This window comes from Amblyomma mixtum, chromosome 3 (genome assembly GCF_055824585.1).
Source record: "Amblyomma mixtum isolate Tamu chromosome 3, ASM5582458v1, whole genome shotgun sequence".
NCBI lineage: Eukaryota > Metazoa > Arthropoda > Arachnida > Ixodida > Ixodidae > Amblyomma > Amblyomma mixtum.
The window spans coordinates 112,493,168-112,515,265 of NC_143014.1; the positions used below are offsets into that span (position 1 = coordinate 112,493,168).

At 50.3% G+C, this 22,098-nt stretch overlaps 1 protein-coding gene across 5 annotated transcripts in view; it reads left to right on the top strand.

The window, feature by feature from the left end:
- Tep2 (Thioester-containing protein 2) overlaps positions 1 to 22,098 on the top strand; it is a 104,598-nt gene that overhangs the window by 30,515 nt on the left and 51,985 nt on the right. For all 5 annotated transcript variants that reach the window (XM_089580755.1, XM_089580751.1, XM_089580752.1 and 2 more), the window contains 4 exons: positions 17,311 to 17,373; positions 19,859 to 20,031; positions 20,680 to 20,705; positions 21,935 to 22,085. In XM_089580755.1, coding sequence (XP_089436881.1) covers positions 17,318 to 17,373; positions 19,859 to 20,031; positions 20,680 to 20,705; positions 21,935 to 22,085 — 406 coding nt within the window. In that variant the 5' untranslated portion in view covers positions 17,311 to 17,317. The remainder of the gene's footprint in view (positions 1 to 17,310; positions 17,374 to 19,858; positions 20,032 to 20,679; positions 20,706 to 21,934; positions 22,086 to 22,098) is intronic.

Consider the following 22,098-nt stretch of genomic DNA (forward strand, 5'->3'; position numbering starts at 1 on the left):
TTTTTTTTTTCGTAAGAAACTGCTTTCGCGTGCGGTGTATGTCTTCATCTGGCGCCGAAAACTGCGGGAGGGCGGACTGGCGTCGCTCGTAATGAGCATTGTTCTGCGAAGGAAGCCGAGCGGCGCGCCGCGAAACGTCACGAAAAACTGTGGCGATTGCGAAAGCCCGCCTCCTTTGTACGTGTGTTTTGACATCTTCACCCCACTTTTGAACCAAGCCTAACCTCTTTTCTTCTTTGCTTTGGAAAAAAGCCAAAAGGGCGTCAAATGAGACGACAGCGGGGACGGTGGAAGAGAGCACAATGTGCGAGGAAGGTATACGCAGCTTGTCGTGCGTGCTACTGTATGGTGTGTCTCTACGGTCTCTACGCACGCCGTGTGCGTGGGCAAACGAATGTCGAACACGTACGTCGCAGCCTGCTGGAGCTCGTGACGGGCGCGCGCTCTCACGCGAAGGGAGCAGGCCCCCTCACGGTGCAGGGAGGGGGAGTAACGAGGAGTCACGCTGCCGAGTGAAGTCGCACACTTTTCTGCCTTGACTGCTGCTCGAGTGGCGCGGGGATGGGGGAGTGGGCGCGAGTGAGGCTGTGCCGGGAATCCCTCAAAACGGGGTCGACGAGTTTATGTCCTTGTCGTGAGCCGTTAGCCGCTCTACCTTTTTTTCTCGTTTCGCATCTGTTTATTGCAGTGCGTTTGGACACTCCGCCCCCACCTCCCTCATCCTTCACTGTGCTTGCAGCTGTTCTCTGCAAGCAATTTATCCTACGCGTTTTCACCTCCGCGTTGAGTCTCCGAGTTGGAAACTTGGCTGGCATGTATAGCGGCTGACGTCCCGTGATCTCAGCCCCGTGTACTCTTGGCGGCTTGACTAATCGTGCTGTCATTTCCAGTTCATAAAGTGATTTGATGATAGTGGCAACTTTCTGGCGCTTTCGTGGGGTGCCTTAGAACCCGGTTTGTCTTGCGCGATTGGTGCTGCTTTGAATGTAGTCTTCGGCGGCGGCGCTACTGATAATGCGTGACGCAAAGTGAACACACAGTTGCAGTTGAGATGAGACAAGAACCGAGGCAGTCCACAAATAGAAATTGCGCCCAGAAACTCTAGCTGTGCTCATGTTTATTAATCTAAAGGCCTTTTCCAAGGCAGTGTTAAGCATAGCGATAATCTAAGGCCCAAACTCTGAAAGCTTCCTTTCCTTCGAAGTCTTCCTAACCTTACGTGAGGCCGCCTTTCCGCGAATGTTCGATGGAGGAAGCCAGCTTACTCTGAAAGCTCCCCTCGCCTCTCCTCAAGTAAGGAACGCATGCCGCGTGTCTGGGTTTGAGGGTTCCTTCACATCGGCCAATAGGACGCCGAGCAGGAAGTTGCATTCCCGCGGCGACAACAAACATGGCGGCGCCCTTCGAAGCTGGGCCCCTCGATTCGAACTGAATTCGTCGTCGTTACTGCGTTTTTCAGTGCGTTCGCTGGCCATAAATGGGCCATCGGTCTTTCGCTTCCTCTCATCTCGCCTCTAAGGAAAGTATGAGTTATAAATTTGCCTTATTTTTTTATTTAGATTGGCGATTCAGCCGGTTTTAGGCTCACCTTACAACTACCGGCCTATTTCAATCACCAGCATCCCCTGTAAGATCCTAGAACACGTTCTTTTTTCACATATAGCAAATTTCTTAGAGTCAAACTCGTTTTTTCATCATGCACAACACGGTTTTCGTAAGTCATATTCATGTGAAACGCAACTTGTTCTCTTTACTCATAAATTGCATGCAATTCTTGATCATCGTTCCACTGCAGATTGCATATTTTTAGATTTCGCCAAGGCTTTTGATAAAGTTTGTCACCGGCTTTTGCTACTAAAACTGCGCATGATAGGGCTCAATACTGACGTACTAAAATGGCTAGAGTGCTTTTTAACAGACCGTCAGCAGTTTGTAGCAACTAATGGAACTGACTCACATTTACACCCCGTTCTTTCTGGCGTTCCTCAAGGTACCGTGCTTGGGCCCTTACTCTTCTTAATATTCATTAATGACCTGCCTGATTCTGTTACATCATCAATTCACTTATTTGCAGATGACTGCGTCCTTTTCCGTGAAATAATAACCGACGATGACGTACGCGCAATTCAAACTGACATTAACAACATCTATTCTTGGTGCAAAGCATGGCAAATGACGCTAAACGTTAACAAGTGCAAATTCCTGCGCGTATCAAGGTCATCTAGCAACTCACCTACGTATCACCTTAACAATGTAGCTCTCGAATCAGTAGCGTCATACAAGTACCTTGGCATTCATATCGCTTCTAACCTTAGCTGGAACAGTCATGTCGAATTCATTGTCAACAAAGCTAACCGCATGCTAGGCTACTTAAAACGGAACTTTCGCACGGCCCCTTCTAGTACCAAGCTTCTCATTTACAAAACGTTAGTTCGTTCGCAACTTGAATACGCATCTTCAGTTTGGGACCCGGGCACTACTGATCTCATTAACCAGCTAGAAATGATTCAAAATAATGCAGCTCGTTTCATCTTCTCTAATTATCACCGCACCGCTAGTGTATCCTCAATGAAATCTAATCTCAATCTGCTACCCCTCACATTTCGTCGAAAGCATGCACGGTTATGCCTCTTTCATAAGATATTTTACCATGATGACTTACACGATAAATTGCTCATTCCGCCATCATATGTATCATCACGCATTGACCACGCTCACAAGGTTGGCATAAATTCATGCAACACTAAATGTTTCTCCGATTCTTTCATACCCCACACATCTAAAGACTGGAACCGCCTTCCCTCTTCCGTTGCAACAATTAAAAAATTTTGGTTATTTCAGTCTGCCGTGCGCAATATAGACCATGCGAGTTCTTCTTAACATTGTATAAAACCTACCTCTTTCCTGTGTGTTCATATATTATTTAATTTCACCACTGTGTACACTCAAACGATTTTCATTGTGTTATATTAAGTGTTATGGGACTTTGTTTAGATCATTTTTAACCAAAATTAACTGTCACTTACAGTATTACTTGTATGTTTTGTTGCTGTGCATATCTTTTGTTTGTTTATTGATTAAAACCCACTCCCCTCTGTAATGTTTATACCCTGAGGGTAACAATAAATAAATAAAAAATAAATAAATAAGACCATCGGTTTGTTGACAGAAATGGTTTCCGTCCTAACAACCAGATGGCGCCACTAGGCTGAGCTAGGCCGAAAACTCGTCCAGCAGATGCAAAGGGAATAGCCACATTCCCTTAGAAACGCTGTAACCCGCAAAATACCTGCGTCTAGCGTGCGTAAGCATGCACACGCTTATGGTACATAGACAGCGTCAATTTATGCTATTTGCTAGCCATATCTCTCACGCCACGAGCGGCGACGTGGTAGCCGGGAGGAGTGAACGAGGCAACATTTCGGCGGCAGCGGATTTCGCTCGCTCTCGCCGCCGAATGCCCAAGTGTGACAGAGCCGCACCGGTGCGGAATCTGAACGCAAACTCTTCCTCTGAGTGCACTTCCACTGGATTCACCGCGTCGCGAAGCGACCTAGCTATTCGAGGATACAGGTACACTTCATCGAACGCGTTTTCACAAGCACGGTTAAAAAATTTCGTGTCGCCCGCGTAGCAGTCAGTCCTCGCTGCCATTTTCTCCCGCCTCCTCAACTGCGCTCACGCCGGGCTCGCGTCCTTGCGCCGCGTCTCGTCGCCCGCGTGAGTGTGCACTTCTGCCAGTGAGGTGAAGCCCTCCTCCAGGGCCAGGAGCGACGTAAGGACGCATGAAGGCAGCTGGCAGCTGCCTTAACTGTGAGGAGGTACCAAGGACGACCTTACTTAGGGCTCCTCAGTAAGGAAGCTTTCAGATTGACATGAGGGCACCTCACTGCAATGAAGGCTTCCTTACTGAGGTAAGGAAGCTTTCAGAGTTTGGGGGTAAGTATTAGAGATTTTGCATAGCACGACCCGCTGCGGCGAATCGGTTCTTCGAGGCGCCAGCTGCGCATGCGCAGACACAGTGCAAACGGTACATGAAACTGAAACATAATTTATGAAAACTTCCAGGAAAAAAAAAAAACATTTGATATTGAGACATGACGCGATTCTATAAATACAGCAATAATGTACAAAGTGTGCACAGCAAAAAAGCAGTTACCTCTTTCAGTGAGGGCCGCCGCGCTGGCTCAGTGGTTATGGCGCTTGGCTGCTGACCTGAAAGACGGGGGTTCGATCCCGGCCGCGGCGGCCGCATTTCGATGGAGGCGAAATACTAAAGGCCCTTCTGCTGTGCGATGTCAGTGTACGTTAAAGAACTCCAGGTAGTCGAAATTACTCGGAGGCCTCCGCCTCCCCATAGCCTGAGTCGCTTTGGGACGCTAAAGCCCTTAAACGAGACCAAAGCAAAACATTCCAGAACAGTGCAAAACACTGCTATATACATACATATTTACACAACCAAATCTACATGCATAAGAATACATTTATGCAATTGTTCAAGTCAAGTGTAAAACATGTTAACGTTTCTAAGGGTTCTAACATGTTAACCTTGCACTCTTGAAGCGCCACTTACCGCCGGCACTGGTGCAGCCACGCTCATTCCATTAATGTTCGCCAGGGGCGCTTTTGATGCTTCATTCAAGGATGCAAGGGCGAATTGCGACAGTCGCATATTGGTGGCCGTACTGGTGACGAAGCTGAAGCGCGGGCCGCCAGAGACTTATTCTTTTGGCACGATGCGTGACAACGATAAATCCCTGCATGAAGCATATTAAAGCTGCACTAAATAGGAATCTGAACTCGTCTTTTTACTGCGGGAACTCGATCTACACGTTGCGAGCAATCTTAGAAACTTGGAATTATTGTCCTGTGTGGCCGATTTCCCTAATTGAAATCGGATTAAACGTCCTGGCTTCCGCCTTTTTTTGAACTCACCGCTGAAGGTAGTAGAAGAGAGAGAGAGGGACTTTAATGAATAAAGGAGAGGTCGAAGGTAGGAGGAGACAACTAACGCGTGGAGTGCCTTTCAGGCAGTCGCGTGGTGGCTTCGCTTTCGCTTTTTAGGTTTTCGTGATTAAACAGATCCAGTCAAAGACTACACAGCTGCAAATGAGGCTTACGGAAATAAAAAAATACGCGTGGACTCTTTGCTTTCTCCGATCGCTACGTATCACTCCGCCGATGGCAGAGCGGCAAACCGCCATGGGACTGGTTGTAAGGTTGGTTGACTCCTCCGGTGACTTCAAAACAAGGTGGAAGCCGAGACATTTAATCCGATTTAAATCAGGGAAATCAGCCACACAGGACAATAATACGAAGTTTCTAAGAATGTTTGGAGCGTGTAGATCGAGTTCCCGCGGTAAAAAGACGAGTTCAGATTCCTCTTTAGTGCACCTTTAAAAGCGCCCCTGGCGAGCGCTGATCGATGCTCCACTTCCCACGTGCCGACGATAAGGCAAGCATACGGCAGGCTGGGTCCGCCGGACCCTCGCTGTCTGCTCGCGCTTCCGCTGCTCGAGCGGGCTTGTCCACCGCTTGCAAGCTTCGTTTTATTTTTGGTACACCTGCACGTCAAAAGTGCACTCGCATCAACGCTGTATAATGCAGAGGCTGATTTTTACTGACGTAGGCACACATGCACGAGCACCTGCTCAGACGATGTTCTCAGCACATTCCCTGCTGTTTTGCCTGCACGATAGACCCCACTCGACGTGTCCACCGCTGTATTTCTTCGCCGTTCTCGTTAATAAGAACGCATGCGGCAAAAAAAGGGGGGCTTACGAAAGTTGTTATGGCAGGAGAATTCATCAACAACGTTACAAAACACACTTTCTAAGCGAGCGGTGCCATCGCTGCGATCGTTTGGTTTGACTGTAGTTGGTTGTAGCATCTCGGTGTCTTCCTGCGAATAACCACGAGCTGGTTAGGCCCAGATTCGTCGTGCTGTTGTTCCTGTTTATGAACTGCGCGCGCGAGCGCCTCGTTCTCGTCGTGAAAGGCTCGTCCGCGTTGCTTGTTCGGCGTCCTCGTGGCGTCGTTCATTCAAAGGTACAAGCGCTCTTCTGGCGCGCGCCCCCTCTAATCTTTCCGCTTACTGCCCGCCTCGTCGTCGCGCACGTCCCCTCCCTACCACGGGAGGCGTCCCTTTCCGAGGCCGTTGCTCCCCAGGCGCCAGCCGCGGAAAAACAAATCTCGAGTTGCATATTCGAGAGGTCTGACGCACGCAGAGCTGTAGCCGCTTCGGTTCCGTGTGCGCGCGCCGTAACTCGACCCTTCGGGAGAGCGGTACCAGCCGTATACTATGTTATTTTTCATGTTGCGCGCAGGGCTTAAACGCTCGCCGAAAGTTGTGTCGACATCGATGGGCGTGCGTACATGTACGTACGGTAGGGTTGTCGAAACCCCGGGGACAGAGCTTCTCCTTCCCGCAACGGGCGCTTGTGCGAACTGGTGGCGCCAACGCAAGCAAGCGTCGGTTGCATGCGCGTTGGTTCCTTGCTTGCTGCGCGCTGTTCGACCATTGCGGTCAATGCTTTGTGTGGCTGGCTGCCTCTTGTTCGATTGTCTATCTCGGCGCTTCGTTTATGAAGACAACGGATGTGAGGTTTGCGTTTTTGCGGCGGCTTTCTGTGCCGCGGTGTAACAACAGAGCAAACATTACTTGCCAGCTGGTAGCGCACCGATAAAATGACGCGGTGCATGCGCACTTTCCATTGGGCGCTGGAAGCGCATCTCACCCTCTTAGCCAAAGTGTTCTCGCATGCGCGTCCGGTCGAATGGTTCCCCCGTCTAACGATTCTATTGTCTCTACTGGAGGTATTGCAGCCTTCTGCGACCACGGTTTCCCTCGCTTCTGCGCGCCTTTCACTTTCTTCCTCAACCGCCGCAGCAACGTCGCGGTGGGAACGCTGTCTTTTTTATCGCCCTTTGTTTCGCGCTGCCTCGTTTTGCTTTGGTCTGAGGACACCATTACGCAGATCGAAACTTCCTGAGGCAGCAGGTACGGTTCGTTTCTTTCCCATTCCTTTCGAACACACGGGTGCACTCGAGCCGCAAATGAGGTTGCGCTAATTTTGGCCGAGAAAGAAAATTTCATTTTACTTTTCCTCGTCCTCCTCCCAGAAAAACTACGTGTCACACTTTTACCCGGACTACGAAGCATGCCGAGCTGAAACGCTCCTTATCAATCCGTATCCGTATCACCTGGGCATCTTTAACGTGCACCGATAGCGCCGGCCACTCAACTTCCGAGAGTATAGGCTTACCTATTGTTTTACAGAGAGGCAGTAATGAACTCTGAGAGTTTGAACATCATATATTGATGCGAGGAGTTGTAACTTCGCACCTTGACCATTCTTTAATAGGAGGAATTTCAGGCTGTCGCTCAGGAAAAAAAAAAAAAATTCAGACTTCCGGAAATGCGTTTTTGGGGTTTCCGGGCGTTTTTGTTTTGCTACGTCTGACCGCTGGACAGACCGCTATTTCACCCGCATAAGCCGCACTAAATCTAGCGATGCATTGCATTTGTGGCGCCATGCGTTGTCGTTAATGTACGTCCTAGCTCGACGTACAGGGTTGGTCAAAAGTTCCCATACCGCAGGGTCTGCTTTTTAGTGGCGTATCCTGCGACTTATGATAGCAATAATAGTATAGATTCTCAGAGGTGAGAATGTTTTTTCTCCTATCCTCTATAGAGATTTTGGGCTTCGGGGGTATCGTAACTGCCCGACTATAGCGCTCGAAAGCAGACCCTGGGGCCTAGGAACTTTTGACCGACCCTGTAAGTGGTGCTTCCGTGGCGAAAAAATTTGGTGCCTTCATGGCGAATAAATTTGCTCGATTTTAGTTTATGGTCTTTTTGTTCTCGCTGTTTGCATTAGCACTGGAGAACGCCATTGTACAGACAGATGTTTGCCCCTTAGGATAAAGAACTACAATAAGAATTATCGTTATGCTCCCGACGCTAGATACACTTCGTAACTTAAAAATTTGAGCAGCATTTGCGTTCTCTTATGAGAGCGCATGGAATGATGAATACTAGGAGCGTGAGGAAGAAAGTAATATTCACTATGGAAAACGGGCAACGCAAACGCAGACTAACCATGGCGGCGAGAACGTTCTGGAGTACCCTGATTACTCTTCGTTGTAGTGGACATTTGATGTTGGAAGGGAACGCGGTAACTTAGGAGTAAATGCTGTTTATTGATTTATTGAAGGGGGGAGGGGGACACGCTATAGTTTTGCGCAGGGCCCTTTCAGGCATCATATAGTCGCACGATAATATGTCATGCCTGGCTTTGCAGCCATTTGAATTATCTGCAAACAAAAGCAGCCGGCACAAAGGAAAGCATGAAGGAACGGGATGACACATATCGCCGTGAGGGACAGATCGCGTACTTGCACAAAGGAGGGAGGGAACGGAAGCAAAAAGAAAGAAAGAGAGAACGAAAAGAACCAACACGCGCATTTTCGTACGCACAGCACGAAATAACGCGACGGAACTGCGCAAAGTAGCATCATGATAGTGCAGCGAGTTCCACATTAAAATTAAATGAGGACGAAGCGAGACGTGTTTTGCTCACCGTGCAGCGCTCTTCGGTCATTGTCGCCGTGTTCTGCAGTTTCGCATGCATCGTGGCGTGGATATGGCGCGAGGAAACGCATTTCCCGCTGTAGTACGTGCGGGAAGCGAGGGTGTGGTCGGTTAATTATTTACCGCGGACGTTCCCGGTGTCATATGGGCGTGTGTAGTGTGTCCACATCCTGCGGAGTCCGTCCACCGTGGAGTCCGTCCACCGTAGAGTCCGTCCACCGTGGAGTCCGTCCACCGTGGAGTCCGTCCACCGTGGAGTCCGTCCAATGGAAGTGCACCGCGTCCAGTGTTCGTCCAGCGGGCTTTTTGTTGCGTCATTAAGGGAGAAATTACTACTTGATTATTTTAATTGCATAGTCGTGTGAGCGAGGGCACTAATGATACTTCAGGCGTGAAGAGCACTGCGTGGTGTCTGAAAAGCGGGCGCAGAGCAGCAGTGTCCATCGGCATATTTTTCTTTAAGCAGTCGTCAGATAGGATTAGCTGGCGCAGGGCTTAGTTCTACCCCTGCCTGACTGCGTTTTCTGCGGTTTCCTCTAGTCTTTCCGCACATTTTGCGTTAGCAGACTGCTGCCTGTATATAATGGCGGCGCTAGTCAATACGCCATTTTCCTCAGCTGCATGCAGGGAAAGTCCGCTAGGGCAGAAGGAAAATCGCGCCATTGTATGCGTCGCTAGCCCCTGTCCAGTCGCCGGTCTCTCCGCGAGCGCTCTGCCACCGCGCCAGCCCTCGCTAAGAGACGCCACGCGACGAGCCGTTCGTCGGCGGCGCTCTTCGCTCGAGTGCTCCGGGATGCTGCGTTGTTTCCGGGGGGTTGTTTTTAGTGTACGGCTCGAAGGCGCTTCTGTTGTTTTTGGCATCTCAGTGCATGTCTGTTTTTGTGTCTGGTTAAGAGCTCCCTCCGGAAGGACCTCGCCGTTTGCCACCGAGTGTTCCCTGTCTGAGTGTGTGTGTACATTCGTTTTGTGCTCGACTCACAAGGACGGCGCGTGTTTTCGCCTTTGCCTCACGTGCCCTGTCCAACAACGATGAATGCAGACAGGCAGGCGGCCTTCCGCCAGGCCACCAAAGCGGACGCTTCCAGTGTCGAAGGCTGCGGGCCCGGAGGAACGCTGACAAGTCTCCGGCCCGCTGAGCGTGACAGGGTCACGTCTGTGCAAGAGCAAACGTTCTCGGCGCCTGCATGCAACGAGAGCGTGTTCCGGGGCGCTAACGGGACGCGGCTCTTTGCTGCCCGATTGGGGACAGCTGACCCGAGGGCTTGCGAGGGTCGTCGATCGACCGACGGTCACGGGTGAGCGCGTCAGTGTGTCCATGAGGCGACCTTATTACTGCGTCGACTGAAAGCGAAAGCGGCGGTTTTTTTCCTGCGGGGAAAACCGCCTTCATTCACGGCATGTCACAGCTAGCACGTGCGCGGCGTGAGTGCGCCGGTACGGGCCAAGATTGGAACGCGCCGCACTGTGCACGTTTTAGTACGAAAGCACTTCTGGCCGCACTCTCTGGGTTTCAGCGCAGTTATAAGATCCATTATTTGTTATTTGTTGGCACCGCTGGTTACGGCGGCCAGCTAGCAACGTATTACGAGGTCTTGTCTGCAAGAAATTTCGAGTTTTCTCTAAATGCATGCACATTTTACCGGCTTCGTCAACGCGTACTTCATTTTTTAGAGCCCAGCTCTTTGGCGTCCGTTCCTGGGTTTCGCGTCGTCGTCGGCGTTGTCGTCGGCCTCGTAACCAGCTCCGCCCCCCTTTCATCCCCCCAGCGCTAGCAGCGACCGACTGATACCGCTGGATGCCGCTGACGCCCCTCGAGAGTCAAGATAACGTGACTGCCCCCTTTCATCCCCCCAGCGCTAGCAGCGACCGACTGATACCGCTGGATGCCGCTGACGCCCCTAGAGAGTCAAGATAACGTGACTGCATAGAACACCGTCGCCGCCATGCAGAAAGAGGAGGAAAGGGTCCCCCCCCCCCCCCCCCCCCCCCTTGTTCTTGTGTGGCGGATAGGGTGCTCTTCAGTTGCCGACGCGCCGGTTATTTCACGTAGGCCCCGGCACGTCGACGAATACGTGACCACCTTCCCACGGCTAGACCTGGTTCTTAGCGCTGCGGAAGCGAGGGTATCATATTGTTTGTGTCGGCATCGGCGGCGTTGTCCCTGAAACCAACTCCGCAGCTGGGGTTGACTCACTATCGGCGTCAGCGGCATCAGTCAGTCGCTGCTATCTCTTCCCTCCTCCCTTTATCGTGTTGTCCGCTTGCTGCGCGCGCTTCTGCCCCCATCGTTTGCCGCTGGGTGTACACGCCGCCCCCCTCCCCCTCTTCCTGCGAGTCTCCGGTTGTCAAAGCGCCGGCTCGAACTTAATTCCTTTCTTCGCTCCTCCTCCAATGCAACCCCTGTGCGGTGGCAATCAGAGAGCCAGATCGGTGGCGGCGGATCTGTATATGTGCACCGCCCGAGCCGAAATTGCAAACAGCTTATTTGCTGCGCTCAAATTTCGCATTAGGAAGTAACGTAATCGTCGGTAATTTTTTCACGGTAGATTTGCCCCCGGAGTCACGGCGTACTCCTCCACGTGACAGGGTGGCACTGTATCGAGTATTATGCTCCCGAAATCCCCAAGTGAAATTGAAAACTGGAGCGAATTTGCGCAATGCCATATCTTCCTAGAAAGGGGCGTTCTTTGTCAACCGTCCAAGAAAGCAAGGAAATTCTGAAATCAGTGAAGATAGTGGGCTGTACCACCGTGTGCAATATCATAGGGAACAAAGTATGAGCATTCAATAATTTATTACTCCACAGTTATGTGTGACAAGCACTTTTTTTTCTTTTCTAACTAGTTTTGCTCTTGGTGTATAGTATCCAAAGGTCATTTTCAAATTTAGTGGAAAAATAACCGCCACAGAACACCAGTAATAAGACTTCCACAACGTGCACTAACTCGATGTGCACTTATGTATTGGTTTTTAAGCGGCTCAATTCAGATCAGGAGAGAGCGAAGCTTATGCCATTGAACGTGTGGAACCATTTTGCCGGGACGCATCTCGCCACTCAGCCGAAAACTGTTGACGCTGGCCTGCCAATAACCTGGCCACTTGCCTCGATCGGAGAGGCCAGCCTTGTTTCCGTTACTGTCCTGTAGTTGGCGGGAAAGTATGTACGAAAAAAGCGGTGCTAAATGACAGCAGTCCTCACGGCACGCGGGAGCGGAAGCTACACTTGTCACAAGGCAAAAATGAGCAAAGGCACAGCGCATCGGCGAGAAGCATTTGTCCCTCCGTCGACAGGGCCTCCTCAAACACCTAGCGAAACTCGATACGCACTAGTCCACAACCGTCGTTTCCGGAAAGGGGCTCCAACACAAAGCGGGAGCGCTTCACCGGCCACACCCGGCGTCAGACCTCTTCGTCGCTCGGGCACGAAAGACCTTACTCTACCCAAAGGCGAGTGCGGCCGGTCGAAATATTCGTTACAGCGTTCTTTTCAGTATTCCGTTACCGTGTACTGTGCCCGTTTGGAGCTATATAGCTGTTCATGGGGCATTACGCGCATGTGCAGTTCCTTGCAGGCTCGGAAAGGCAGCGCTAATTCTAATTCGGTGACGGTAAGGGACACTTGAGGTCAAATAGAATTTGGCGCGTATAAATACAGCACCGCGTTCTAATCATAGATAGACCACTCCCATCGACGCAGTAGCACTGCTTTCGCAGTAAACAACGAAATACAAGTGTCGCCATCAGCGGCCGGTTTCGCAAGCAAAATGCATGCGTCGACGCAGATTTCTGGGCGGGGATCCGAGAGGCTACGCTGCACTTCCACCACGGTGGAACACTTCGCAACGGTGGCAAGCCGTTCTTTTCAGCAAGGTCTTCACGAGTTTGAATCGAGTCCGGGAAAATTTTCAAATGCAATTTTCTCAGTCATAAATGCGTCTTTTGCTGCCTCACGTCACCATAGCCAGAACGAGCAAGATCACTGAGAACAATACTGAGAACAATAATGGGATGAAGTTGTCTCCAATATCCATTTAAAACGTTCAGTTGCGAGGTGGTACACGTGCACAGCTATGGTGACCGGCGGTAAGGGTAGCAATACCGCACTGACTAAACGGTATGCTGAAACGTCAGAAAAGGTACATGTCGTTTTTGCGAAGGGAGGTCTGCGACAAGCCCTTTTTGACGAAGTGGAAATTAAAACAAGAAAACAAGGCGAAATACGGGACAAGACTGAGAGAAGCTCCAGACTCAGCGCCGATCTGTGCCTGTAGCTTCTTTCCGTCTTATCCCGTGTTTCGCGCCGTTTTCTTGCTTTAATCACGAACGAACCGCCCCAGCAATCTTCCCTTTTGAAGCGGAAATCTTGAGTGCGCTGCCCATAGATCGCAATGCCGTAGCGCATTGAACCTTGCGCAGGAGCGATGGGTCGCGTGTCTACCATATTTGGCAGCCTGTAGCTGCCGAGGCGCTGTACATACGAGATCCTACCGCACCTCTCCTATTTTTTGATGAGTGTGGAGAAATGTTGTCAAAGCGGCTCTGAAGATTTGCTGGTCGTCGGCTTTATATTAATTTCCTTTTCCTTGCTTAGAATTGCGTTCAGTCCAACAACTTTGCGTGGGGTTTGTAATAGTGAGTCTGTGCTCGAGCACCTGCGCATAGGTAGTTGAATACGCTGCTGCCCAGAAAGCAGGCTTCAATTTCTCACGCCACCCCTAACAACCCTCAGTCCCGTCTACCTTTCTTGTGTCTGTGTGTGTTTCGCGTCTTTAACAAAAGATGAAAAATTACCGGCGAACCCAACAAGACGTTCTTTCATCCTAACAGCAGCATGGATATCAGTTCAAAAGGTTTGCATCTGGCTAGTTGCTGACTGATCTATATATATCCATCTGTTAACGTTCGCGTGAATAGCGCTTTACTTGAATTCGAACCGAACTGATGACAGAAGTGGCACCTTAGATGTAATATTTGGAAATTTCGCATAATCAAACATTGCTTTGCTAGCTGCCAAGTCTTTTTAAACTCAGGTCAGCACGATATTACAATCACAGAAGTTCGCTATGTGGCGTCGTTAAAGGTTTTTGCGCATTTTTTACGGTTCCGGCTGACCTGAATGAAGCTATCCGCAGGACGGGCACAAAGACGGTCTGGGAGGCGGAAAACCAGTAGTTGTGCAGTCCTGGGGCAACACAGGTTGCTGACCCAGTTCGGAGAACTGGCCACCGTGCAGCAGTACGTGCTGCCCACGCGTGGAAGGAAGAGTCACTACTGCTTGCAGTCTGTGCTGGTCACGTATGCGCGACTGCTGCGCGTTTCCTGCTCCTCCAGCACGTCAGAACCGGCTGCTGCACAGACGTCGCCGTCCGTTTGTTCCGCATGCGATACACATGGTTCGTGCTGCCCTTCAGGCACCTTCTGATGACCTTCAATTTTCGGCTCAGCGTCCCACGCACTTTGGTGGAAGTTGTCGTCGCGAGCCGGAGGAAACGCGCGCGCCGCCGTGACAAAGGGCGCCCGCCGCTGCGGCGGCGACGCGCACCCCTTGTACCGCCAACTTCGGTGGAAGGCCCGAAGTCGCGGCAGTGGTTGACGTCACACTTCCTGTTCCCTCGTGAACCTCGACTGAGTGCGTGGCGTGGCCACTTGCTACCCGGATGGCCGCAGTGTGCGGCGTCGGCGAGAAGCGCGCGCCCAAGTGGTTTGGCCCAGTGGTGGAGCGCGGGGAATTCTCGGCCGGCCCGTGTTTGTGTGGGGCCGTCTACATCCGGATGCTTTTCACGAACGCAGGACGCGGCCGCCGGTAGCAGCGGAGGGCGGCCGCGCGTGTTCCTGTTTGGCGGCGCTCTTGAATATTTGTTTCCGCCGCGAGGCGCGCACGCACCTGTTCCGCACGCGAGGTGCGGTCGACGCTGTATGGTAGCTTGTTGGTCACACAGCAATTACCCTCGCTGATCCGCGCCTGGTGGCCCACGGAGGTGGCAACAGGCAGGCGAAGCAGCGGACAGCGCTTCCGCTGTTCGCCGCGATATAGTGTCCCGATTACGTTTCCTCTTTTCCACAGGAAATGTAACGTACGCGCAGTCACGCTACCCTAAGTCGTTCGCAAAAACGATGAAATTACCTCCGACTTTGACGCGCGATTCTTTGTACCGTGAAAGGAAGAAAGGTGGCATATCTGAGCGAGGGTAAGAGAGTGGGAGGCAAACGAGAACGAGCCACGGCGACTGGGCAGTTCCCACCCACGGTACATGGCGCACTATACCGGAGCGCACCAGCGGGTGGCGCAGCCCATTTGGTTATCGGAGTCTGCCAGGGCAGTGGCGTTTCTTTCCCATGCGAGGCCTGTGCTCCGCTGCTGGTGGGAAGACTGTGTTCTCTCACCGGGTCGGCGCAGTGCGGCCGCGTGCAACAGCAGCCGGCCCAGCACGTGCGACCGTAGGCCAGGAACGCGACGGGAAACGTCGGGATTTCATTTTCCCAGCGCGCCGCCACTGTCCTCCTCTGCGCGAGTCCGCGAAGGGCTGCGCCGCGGAAGTCGGTGCTGGCACGAACGCGATGTCCGTGCCGTGGGCTCACTGGGTTAGTTTCGACACCTCTCTGCAAACTCATCTGCTTGTCTCATGTTTGGCGCTGTGGGCCTTAATGTTCAGCCTCGTTCGTTTTTCCGAATTGACTGACGAGGCATGCCTATGGCCGTTCTGCAACGTGCGCATTGCATTCTTTTGTGGCAATTCGTATTAATTTTCTCCTCTCCTTTTACTCCTCCACTCCTTGTTATAATGTAGATTTCTCGTTTATGCCGGACCAAATACTTGTTTTCCGGCTAAAAAGCTGAACCTCACAAGAAAAACAAAACGAAATTGTTGCTGACGGTTTGTTCACCAGCGCTCAGCGTTGTTGCCATTTGCACAATAACTACTCAGGAGACCTCGAAATTGCATGCACTTTTGTGTCGAATCGCAAAAAAAAAATCACTGCAGTGACCCGCATTGGGTGAATGCGAAAGCATTGATGCCTCCTCGACACTCATCGCCTCTCTTTATCATTTTTGTTTGTTAATTAATTTCACTACTGAATTAGCGTAATTAATGTATGCTTTAATTAAATCGATTTATTTACTCTTATTGTACCTTTTATCCCAACCATTTTGGTTTTTCAAATTTTGGCGCCGTGATTGCTTTCCCGTCCACTTACTATATCCCCGTCCAGCATATTCAACCGTTCATTGGTTTAGCTGATAATTAACTAATTAATATATGTCAAAGCCACCGCGGTGGCTCAGTGGTTATGGTTCTCGGCTGCTGACCCGAAAGACGCGGGTTCGATCCCGGCCGCTGCGGTTGAATTTCTTTGGAGGATAAATTCCAGAGGCCCGTGTACTGTGCGATGTCAGTGCACGTTAAAGAACCCCAGGTGGTCGAAATTTCCGGAGCCCTCCACTACGGCGTCTCTCATAGCCTCAGTCGCTTTGGGACGTTAAACCCCATAAACCAAACCAATTAATATATGTCAATAAAACCTTTTATTCGATTAATTATCAGCCATCAAATACATTTCACTTCACTTCAAACTTTATTTTCACTCCTTTGCCTACTTTTGCACGATTTTGCCGTCCACGGCTGTTCTCTCGTCCACTCACTTTATCGACGTCCGCGCTATTTCGACATTTTTGGCTCTGTAACTAATCATACTATCGACATAATGTTTTTTGCGCAGCATTCTCACATCATCCTCTTTCGATTACAACCACTCGTTTGATGCTACCTCTTCTGAGAACTTCACAACTGCTGCGGACATGTTTTGGTGACACGACCCCGCCTACATGGCCTAAAAGTGATTTCGCATTAATAAAAGTGCCGTACTATGTCGCTCACCTTTATGACTGCGCCGCGACGTGCTTACTTGAGAAGTGGGGGTTTTTCAGCATCGCTTTGTTGCGTACCCTTCGTCCGAGTGCGTCACGCCACTGCGATCCGCCTATGACCGTGAAGCTCGTTGGAGCGATAACGTTGCCCGATTATTTTTGTACGTTAAGTATTCTGTTGTTCGAATTTTGTTGTGCTGAGCGTACGTAACGTGAGGATTTGCGGAGGGTTATGCCTGGCGCACTTGAGCGCGGTCTTTTAAAAAGGTCATGGTTTCCGTGAACCCTTTTTTTTTTAACTTTAGAAAGAAGTGCTTCGCCGGGGAACTTTTGGAAATAGCAGGTCAGACAGCTAGCTGATAACTGATCGGAATTTTTTTCTGCAACTACTTTCTACACCGTTCGTGTGGAGATAAATGTTTTTCAGTTGCCCAGTGAGTAGTGCCAACTTGAAAAAGTTAAGCTTGCTGGCCCTACGAGCTGTCTTTAAGCATCGTTGGACTGACGGATGGATGTCGATTCTAGTCACGAGTGCACATTGCAAAGTTTAGTCCCGCATGCTGCAAGCCCGGGGTCTTCTTTTTGGTGTCTTCCCTTTGAACAGAGTAGTGTGAAGTTTCAAGTTGCAATAAGAATCTTCGGTGTTTTCAGAATAAAAGGAAATGTCGTACTTTTACCATTAGTAACACAGTTGCATTATTCGAATGAGGAGTTATGCTCCGTTCACTTTTTATTTTAGAAGGATTTGAACTTTACCGTAGCCTTCTGTCGGTTCAATGTTGTACACATCATTCTGTGCTGCAGCCTTGACTGTCTTCTTACCGTTATGTAATACGTCTTCTTATTGCAGGACGGACATGGGGGCGGCAGTCCTCTTCCTCTTGGCGTGTGTGCCTTTAGCTGCGTCTCAAAGGTCAGTATATCATGCCATTGTATTGGGTTCTGGCTTTCTCGCGATGGGAATGCGTGGCTGTTCCCCGAAATTCTTCCATGGAAAATACTATTGGGGGTCCCTTTGCCCATTTCCTGCATTAAAATCTTTTCTTTTTTTTAGTATCATTCACTGCGATCCGTTTTATCACTGATCAAAGTAACGAAATGATTGTAAGATATAAGTTCATTTTTGCGACATCGGTATCCGCTTGTGTATACGTTCTGATGGACGAGACACGAGTTGCCGCTTTATTGCCCCCCTTGCACTCCCTGTTCTGGAGTCCCTGGTTCCGCGGACCAGTTGTAAGAGAGGAACTCCCTGGCCGAGTTGGATTCCGCTGTGAGGATGTGTGGCTATGCCGCGGGGGCCCGTTGATAGGGGGTAGGTTTACGAGACCGTTTTCAATTTACCGCTATTTCCAGTTCACTTTGCGACTCGGGCATGTTTTACTGGCATAGCCGTTGAAGTTCGAGATCGCACCTGATGGTGCGCGTGAACGTAGCCTCTGAGCCTTCAGCACTGAACGGGATATAGCAGCTTCACTTTTCTCCTCTCTTTTTCTCAAGTATTTTATTACCCCTCGATATCCTTTGTCTCCTAGAGTAAGACACAAGTCCCACCTGTCGGCTTGCATCTAAGCTGTTTATCCTACTCAGGGGCACGTGGTACCGACATTCCTCAAGCTTTCCCACGCCAGACGAGTGTGCGAAACAGTCGGCGACAGCCAGCGCACGCATCTGTGTAGCATGAGCAACGCATTGTAGTATCTGTTACAAAATTCTGTCCTTGTCAAGAACCATACAATTGCGACGAAGAGCCACCCATTGCCGTCAAGACGAGGTAGCGAGAATGCGGAGGCTGTTTTTCCCGAAAGGTCAACTTGGGGGTGGGGGGAGACGTGCCGGTCCATTAAGTGCGTTAAGCAGACAAGATACCAGAAGGCTTTATCTGTGCTGAGCAGACGCCAGGAAAACAGCGCGTAGACGCCAGTGGGTCTATCCAAGGCTCCCAGAGGAGAGTGTGTGCGCGGGTTTCCTGCGGCGTTTCCACTGTTGTCGACATGCCAATCCGTGGGACTGGCTGGTTTAAACATTTTTTTTTTGATCAGCGCTCAAGAAACCGTGTTGTCTAATTTTTCAGGCGCGACGTTGAAAGAGAGAACCTTCAACTTAGCCTGAGTCGCTTTGGGACGTTAAACCCCAATAAACGAATCTTTCTATGAGGAATACCGTAGTGAAGGGCTCCGGAAATTTCGACCACCTGTGGTTCTTTAACGTGCACTGACATCGCACAGTACACAGGCCTCTAGAATTTCGCCTCCATCGAAATTCGGCCGCCGCGGCCGGGATCGAACCCGCGTCTTTCGGGTCAGCAGCCGAGCGCTGTAACGACTGAGCCACCGCGGCGGGTGAACTTATAAAGAGGCCATTGTGTCTAATACCTTGGCATGCATACAAGTATCCGCTCCGTAGAAGCGTCAATTGATTAACGCAGGGTTGGCTGATCAAACGGTGGCATGCTGCAGGTGTTCGGAGTTTGACTTGTGATCTATACGTGACTCCGTGAATTGTGGGCTGATCCCAGGGTCGCAAGATAGAATCCCGGGCGTGGCAGCCGCAGTTCGACAGAGGCGAAATGCAAAAAAAAAAAAAAAAACGCCCTGTTCCTTTTAATTTCAGCGTAAGTTAAAGAACGCTAGGTGGTCTAAATTAAACCGGAACCCTCCACTACGGCGTCCCTCATAGCCGATGTGTGTCGCATCGGGATGTTAAATCCCACATACTAACACCAGCATACCAATATCGTGAATTGTAGTACAGTGCAGTTGCAATTAAGTGCACTTCTGCGCCAGGAGTTGACTACCTCGCATAAAATATTAAAGGGACGTTGTAGTGATATTGAAGTTGGTCTCTTTCGGCAGATTACCACATCCTAAAGGCAAAGACGTGACTTTGACTATAAATGGAGCATAATAAGCTAGAAAAGGCCGAAAAAAATACATGTGTCTCCACCACCGGTCGATTTCGCAAATAAAAAGCGGTGCGTCGGTAGGGTTTTTTTTTTTGGGGGGGGGGGGGGGGGGGGGGGGGAAGCCCCAAAGGCTGGCTGCACCACCATTTACTTCAAAGCGGTAATCACGGAGTCCTTTTCGGTGTTGACGTCACAAGTTTGAATCAAGTGACTGGAAAATTTTTAGATGCGATTTTCCCAGCAATAAATTAATTGCGTCTTTTGCTGCCAGAGAAGCATTAATATAACGAGAAAGATATGTGGAATCGATTTTTACCAAAACATACTGGATGGAGTCGTCCTCTGTGTCATTTCAAGCAAGCGCGAGAAAAAAAAACTGAATTCTTTCTTCCTCACTGTTCCGAGCTGCATTGTGTTGGATGCGCACGTATCGAGAGTCGCTTGATCGCGAGAGGGAGTCACTTGAGCACCCCCGTGCGGCGTTTCTTTCTAGCGGCGGCGTGTACACCATCGTGGCCCCGCAGAAGCTGCGGCCTAACCTCAAGTACCACGTGAGTGCGTCGCTGAGCCAGAGCCGGTCACCCGTCGACCTGCAGGTCACCGTTTCCGGTCGCGCGGACAGCGGAAACTTCAACACCATCACCAAGAATGCCCTGCTTCATGACCGTGCGTCGTTAGCCTCTTCATGGGGGGCCTGTTTTGCTTCCCTTTCTTTTGGCTCTGCAGACGCACAGTTTTGCCAGATGGCGCTTCGCAGAGGCCGCCGTGGCAATGTTGTGGACGGTCAACTGTGCCATTCGACCTAACAGTGCGCAATTGCTCTTCCTCACCCCTCATATGAGGCCTGAGGACGCAAAGTGCAAGCTTTTCTGCATTTCCTTACATCCTCTGCATTTTGTTTGCCTATTTCTATTTTTTTTGTTCGCGGTAGCATCCTCCGCACGCAAATAGTCAAGCAAGGTTTAGTTTGTAGCTCAACTTAGTATCGTTGACATTTTTGCACATTCGTATTTTCCATTCATTGCACGTCATCAGCGCATCAAAGACGGGACGGAACAGAGACAGACAAGCGCTGTCCGTGTCTCCGTTTCGTTCCGTCTTTGATGCGCTGTTGACGCAAAATTAACACGCACCTGCGCCTGTCTGCGTCGTTTACTTTCCGTCCCTTGTGTTCCCTGTGCGCTATTTTTACATCATGAACGCACCTGCTCGCCTAAATTAATTCTAGCATCTTATCCGTGCCTGACCACGGTATTTGTTGTATTATTTGTGTGATCGGTTCGTGCTCGCTCATTGGTTCATTTTTTTTTTCAGGTGACACACAAGTGTTGAGCTTCGAGGTAAGCTGTGGTTTTGGAAGTTGTTACATTTTACAGTGGCAGGTGGTAGCGTGGTTCACATTGCCAAATTTTGGCCGATGAGTGGCAGAACAACATACTGGTCACGCGTCCGAAGTAAAATTCAACGCCAACGATTGGTCCTCAAAAGAGAACTCTCGTCGAATGTCATGATTTGCTTCCCTGTGCTGGAGTAGGGAGGGACCGGAGAATGTCTTGCACACATTTAGTTGAAGTCTGTAGCTTGATCTACGAGGTTTAGTTAAGATTTGATATCGAAAAGGATACAGTGCATGCTCTCAACTGCTCCGTGTAGTCTGCGTCACTGCCATTGACACGGAGAGAGAGAGAATGATAGGGGTAGTGGCATTAGCGCATGCTGCAATTAACCGACCGACAGCTGTAGGGAGGCCGCAGCGCTTCTAAATGTACGGCGTTTGCGTAAATCGTTTTGTCACATTTTGTCATTATTGCTGCTATGTGCCTGCGTTTATGCGCTCTTCGGGGACTCGTGCTGACTGCTAGAATTTTTATTACTACAGTTGGCTAAAAGTCAAGAAAAAATAGCTACTTTTCCACAGAAAAGGACCCTTTCCAGCCAATGGTGTAGGCCGATTCTCATGAACCTGCGATCATGTGTGACATGACAATGCAGAGAGTGGCTTGACAACGCGTGGAGGGGACTACCCCCGACAGTGCAGGGTAGGACTACCCCCTCTCATCTGCCACTCCCTGCATTTTCATGCTAGCATGTTCATGACACGGCCCACGCCTTTGGCTGGAAGGGGGGCCTCTGATGCCCCCTCTACTCCCTCCAAATTTATCATCCGTAACATCTGATGTTTCAGTTTACTGCACGATGTCGTGTATTTCTGAACGCTGGAATTAGGCGTCTGATGGACGCGAGAAAAACCTTTACTATAAACCGCGGTCACAAAAACTGCAGCACCGTTCCGCAGCGTTCTTTCGCCAAGTTTTACGGAAGAAATGACATTTTGAGGTCATCTCGTGCCTTCAGCTTCGATGCCATGGCCGATCGAGAGCGCATTCTCCCCGTCCTGCCGTGTCAGTGCGTGCATGCCGCACATCGCTTTTGTTATTTGGGAGTGCTGATGTGGAGGGTGTTCAAGGCATCTCGAAGTCCGCGATAAATATGCCTGTGAGCCTCTCATTGGCTAGTATAATGCCTTTAGTTCACCCCCCCCCTCTCCCCTTTACCTGTTCACTTGCAGATTGGTGACTGGGGCCCTGGGAAGTACAAAATAACAGCGCAGGGCTCAGGCGGTCTCAACTTCCGCAATGAAACTGACCTCACCTACGAACACAAGAGCTATTCTGTTTTCACGCAGACTGACAAAGCTGTCTACAAGCCTGGCCAGAAAGGTAAATGCATACG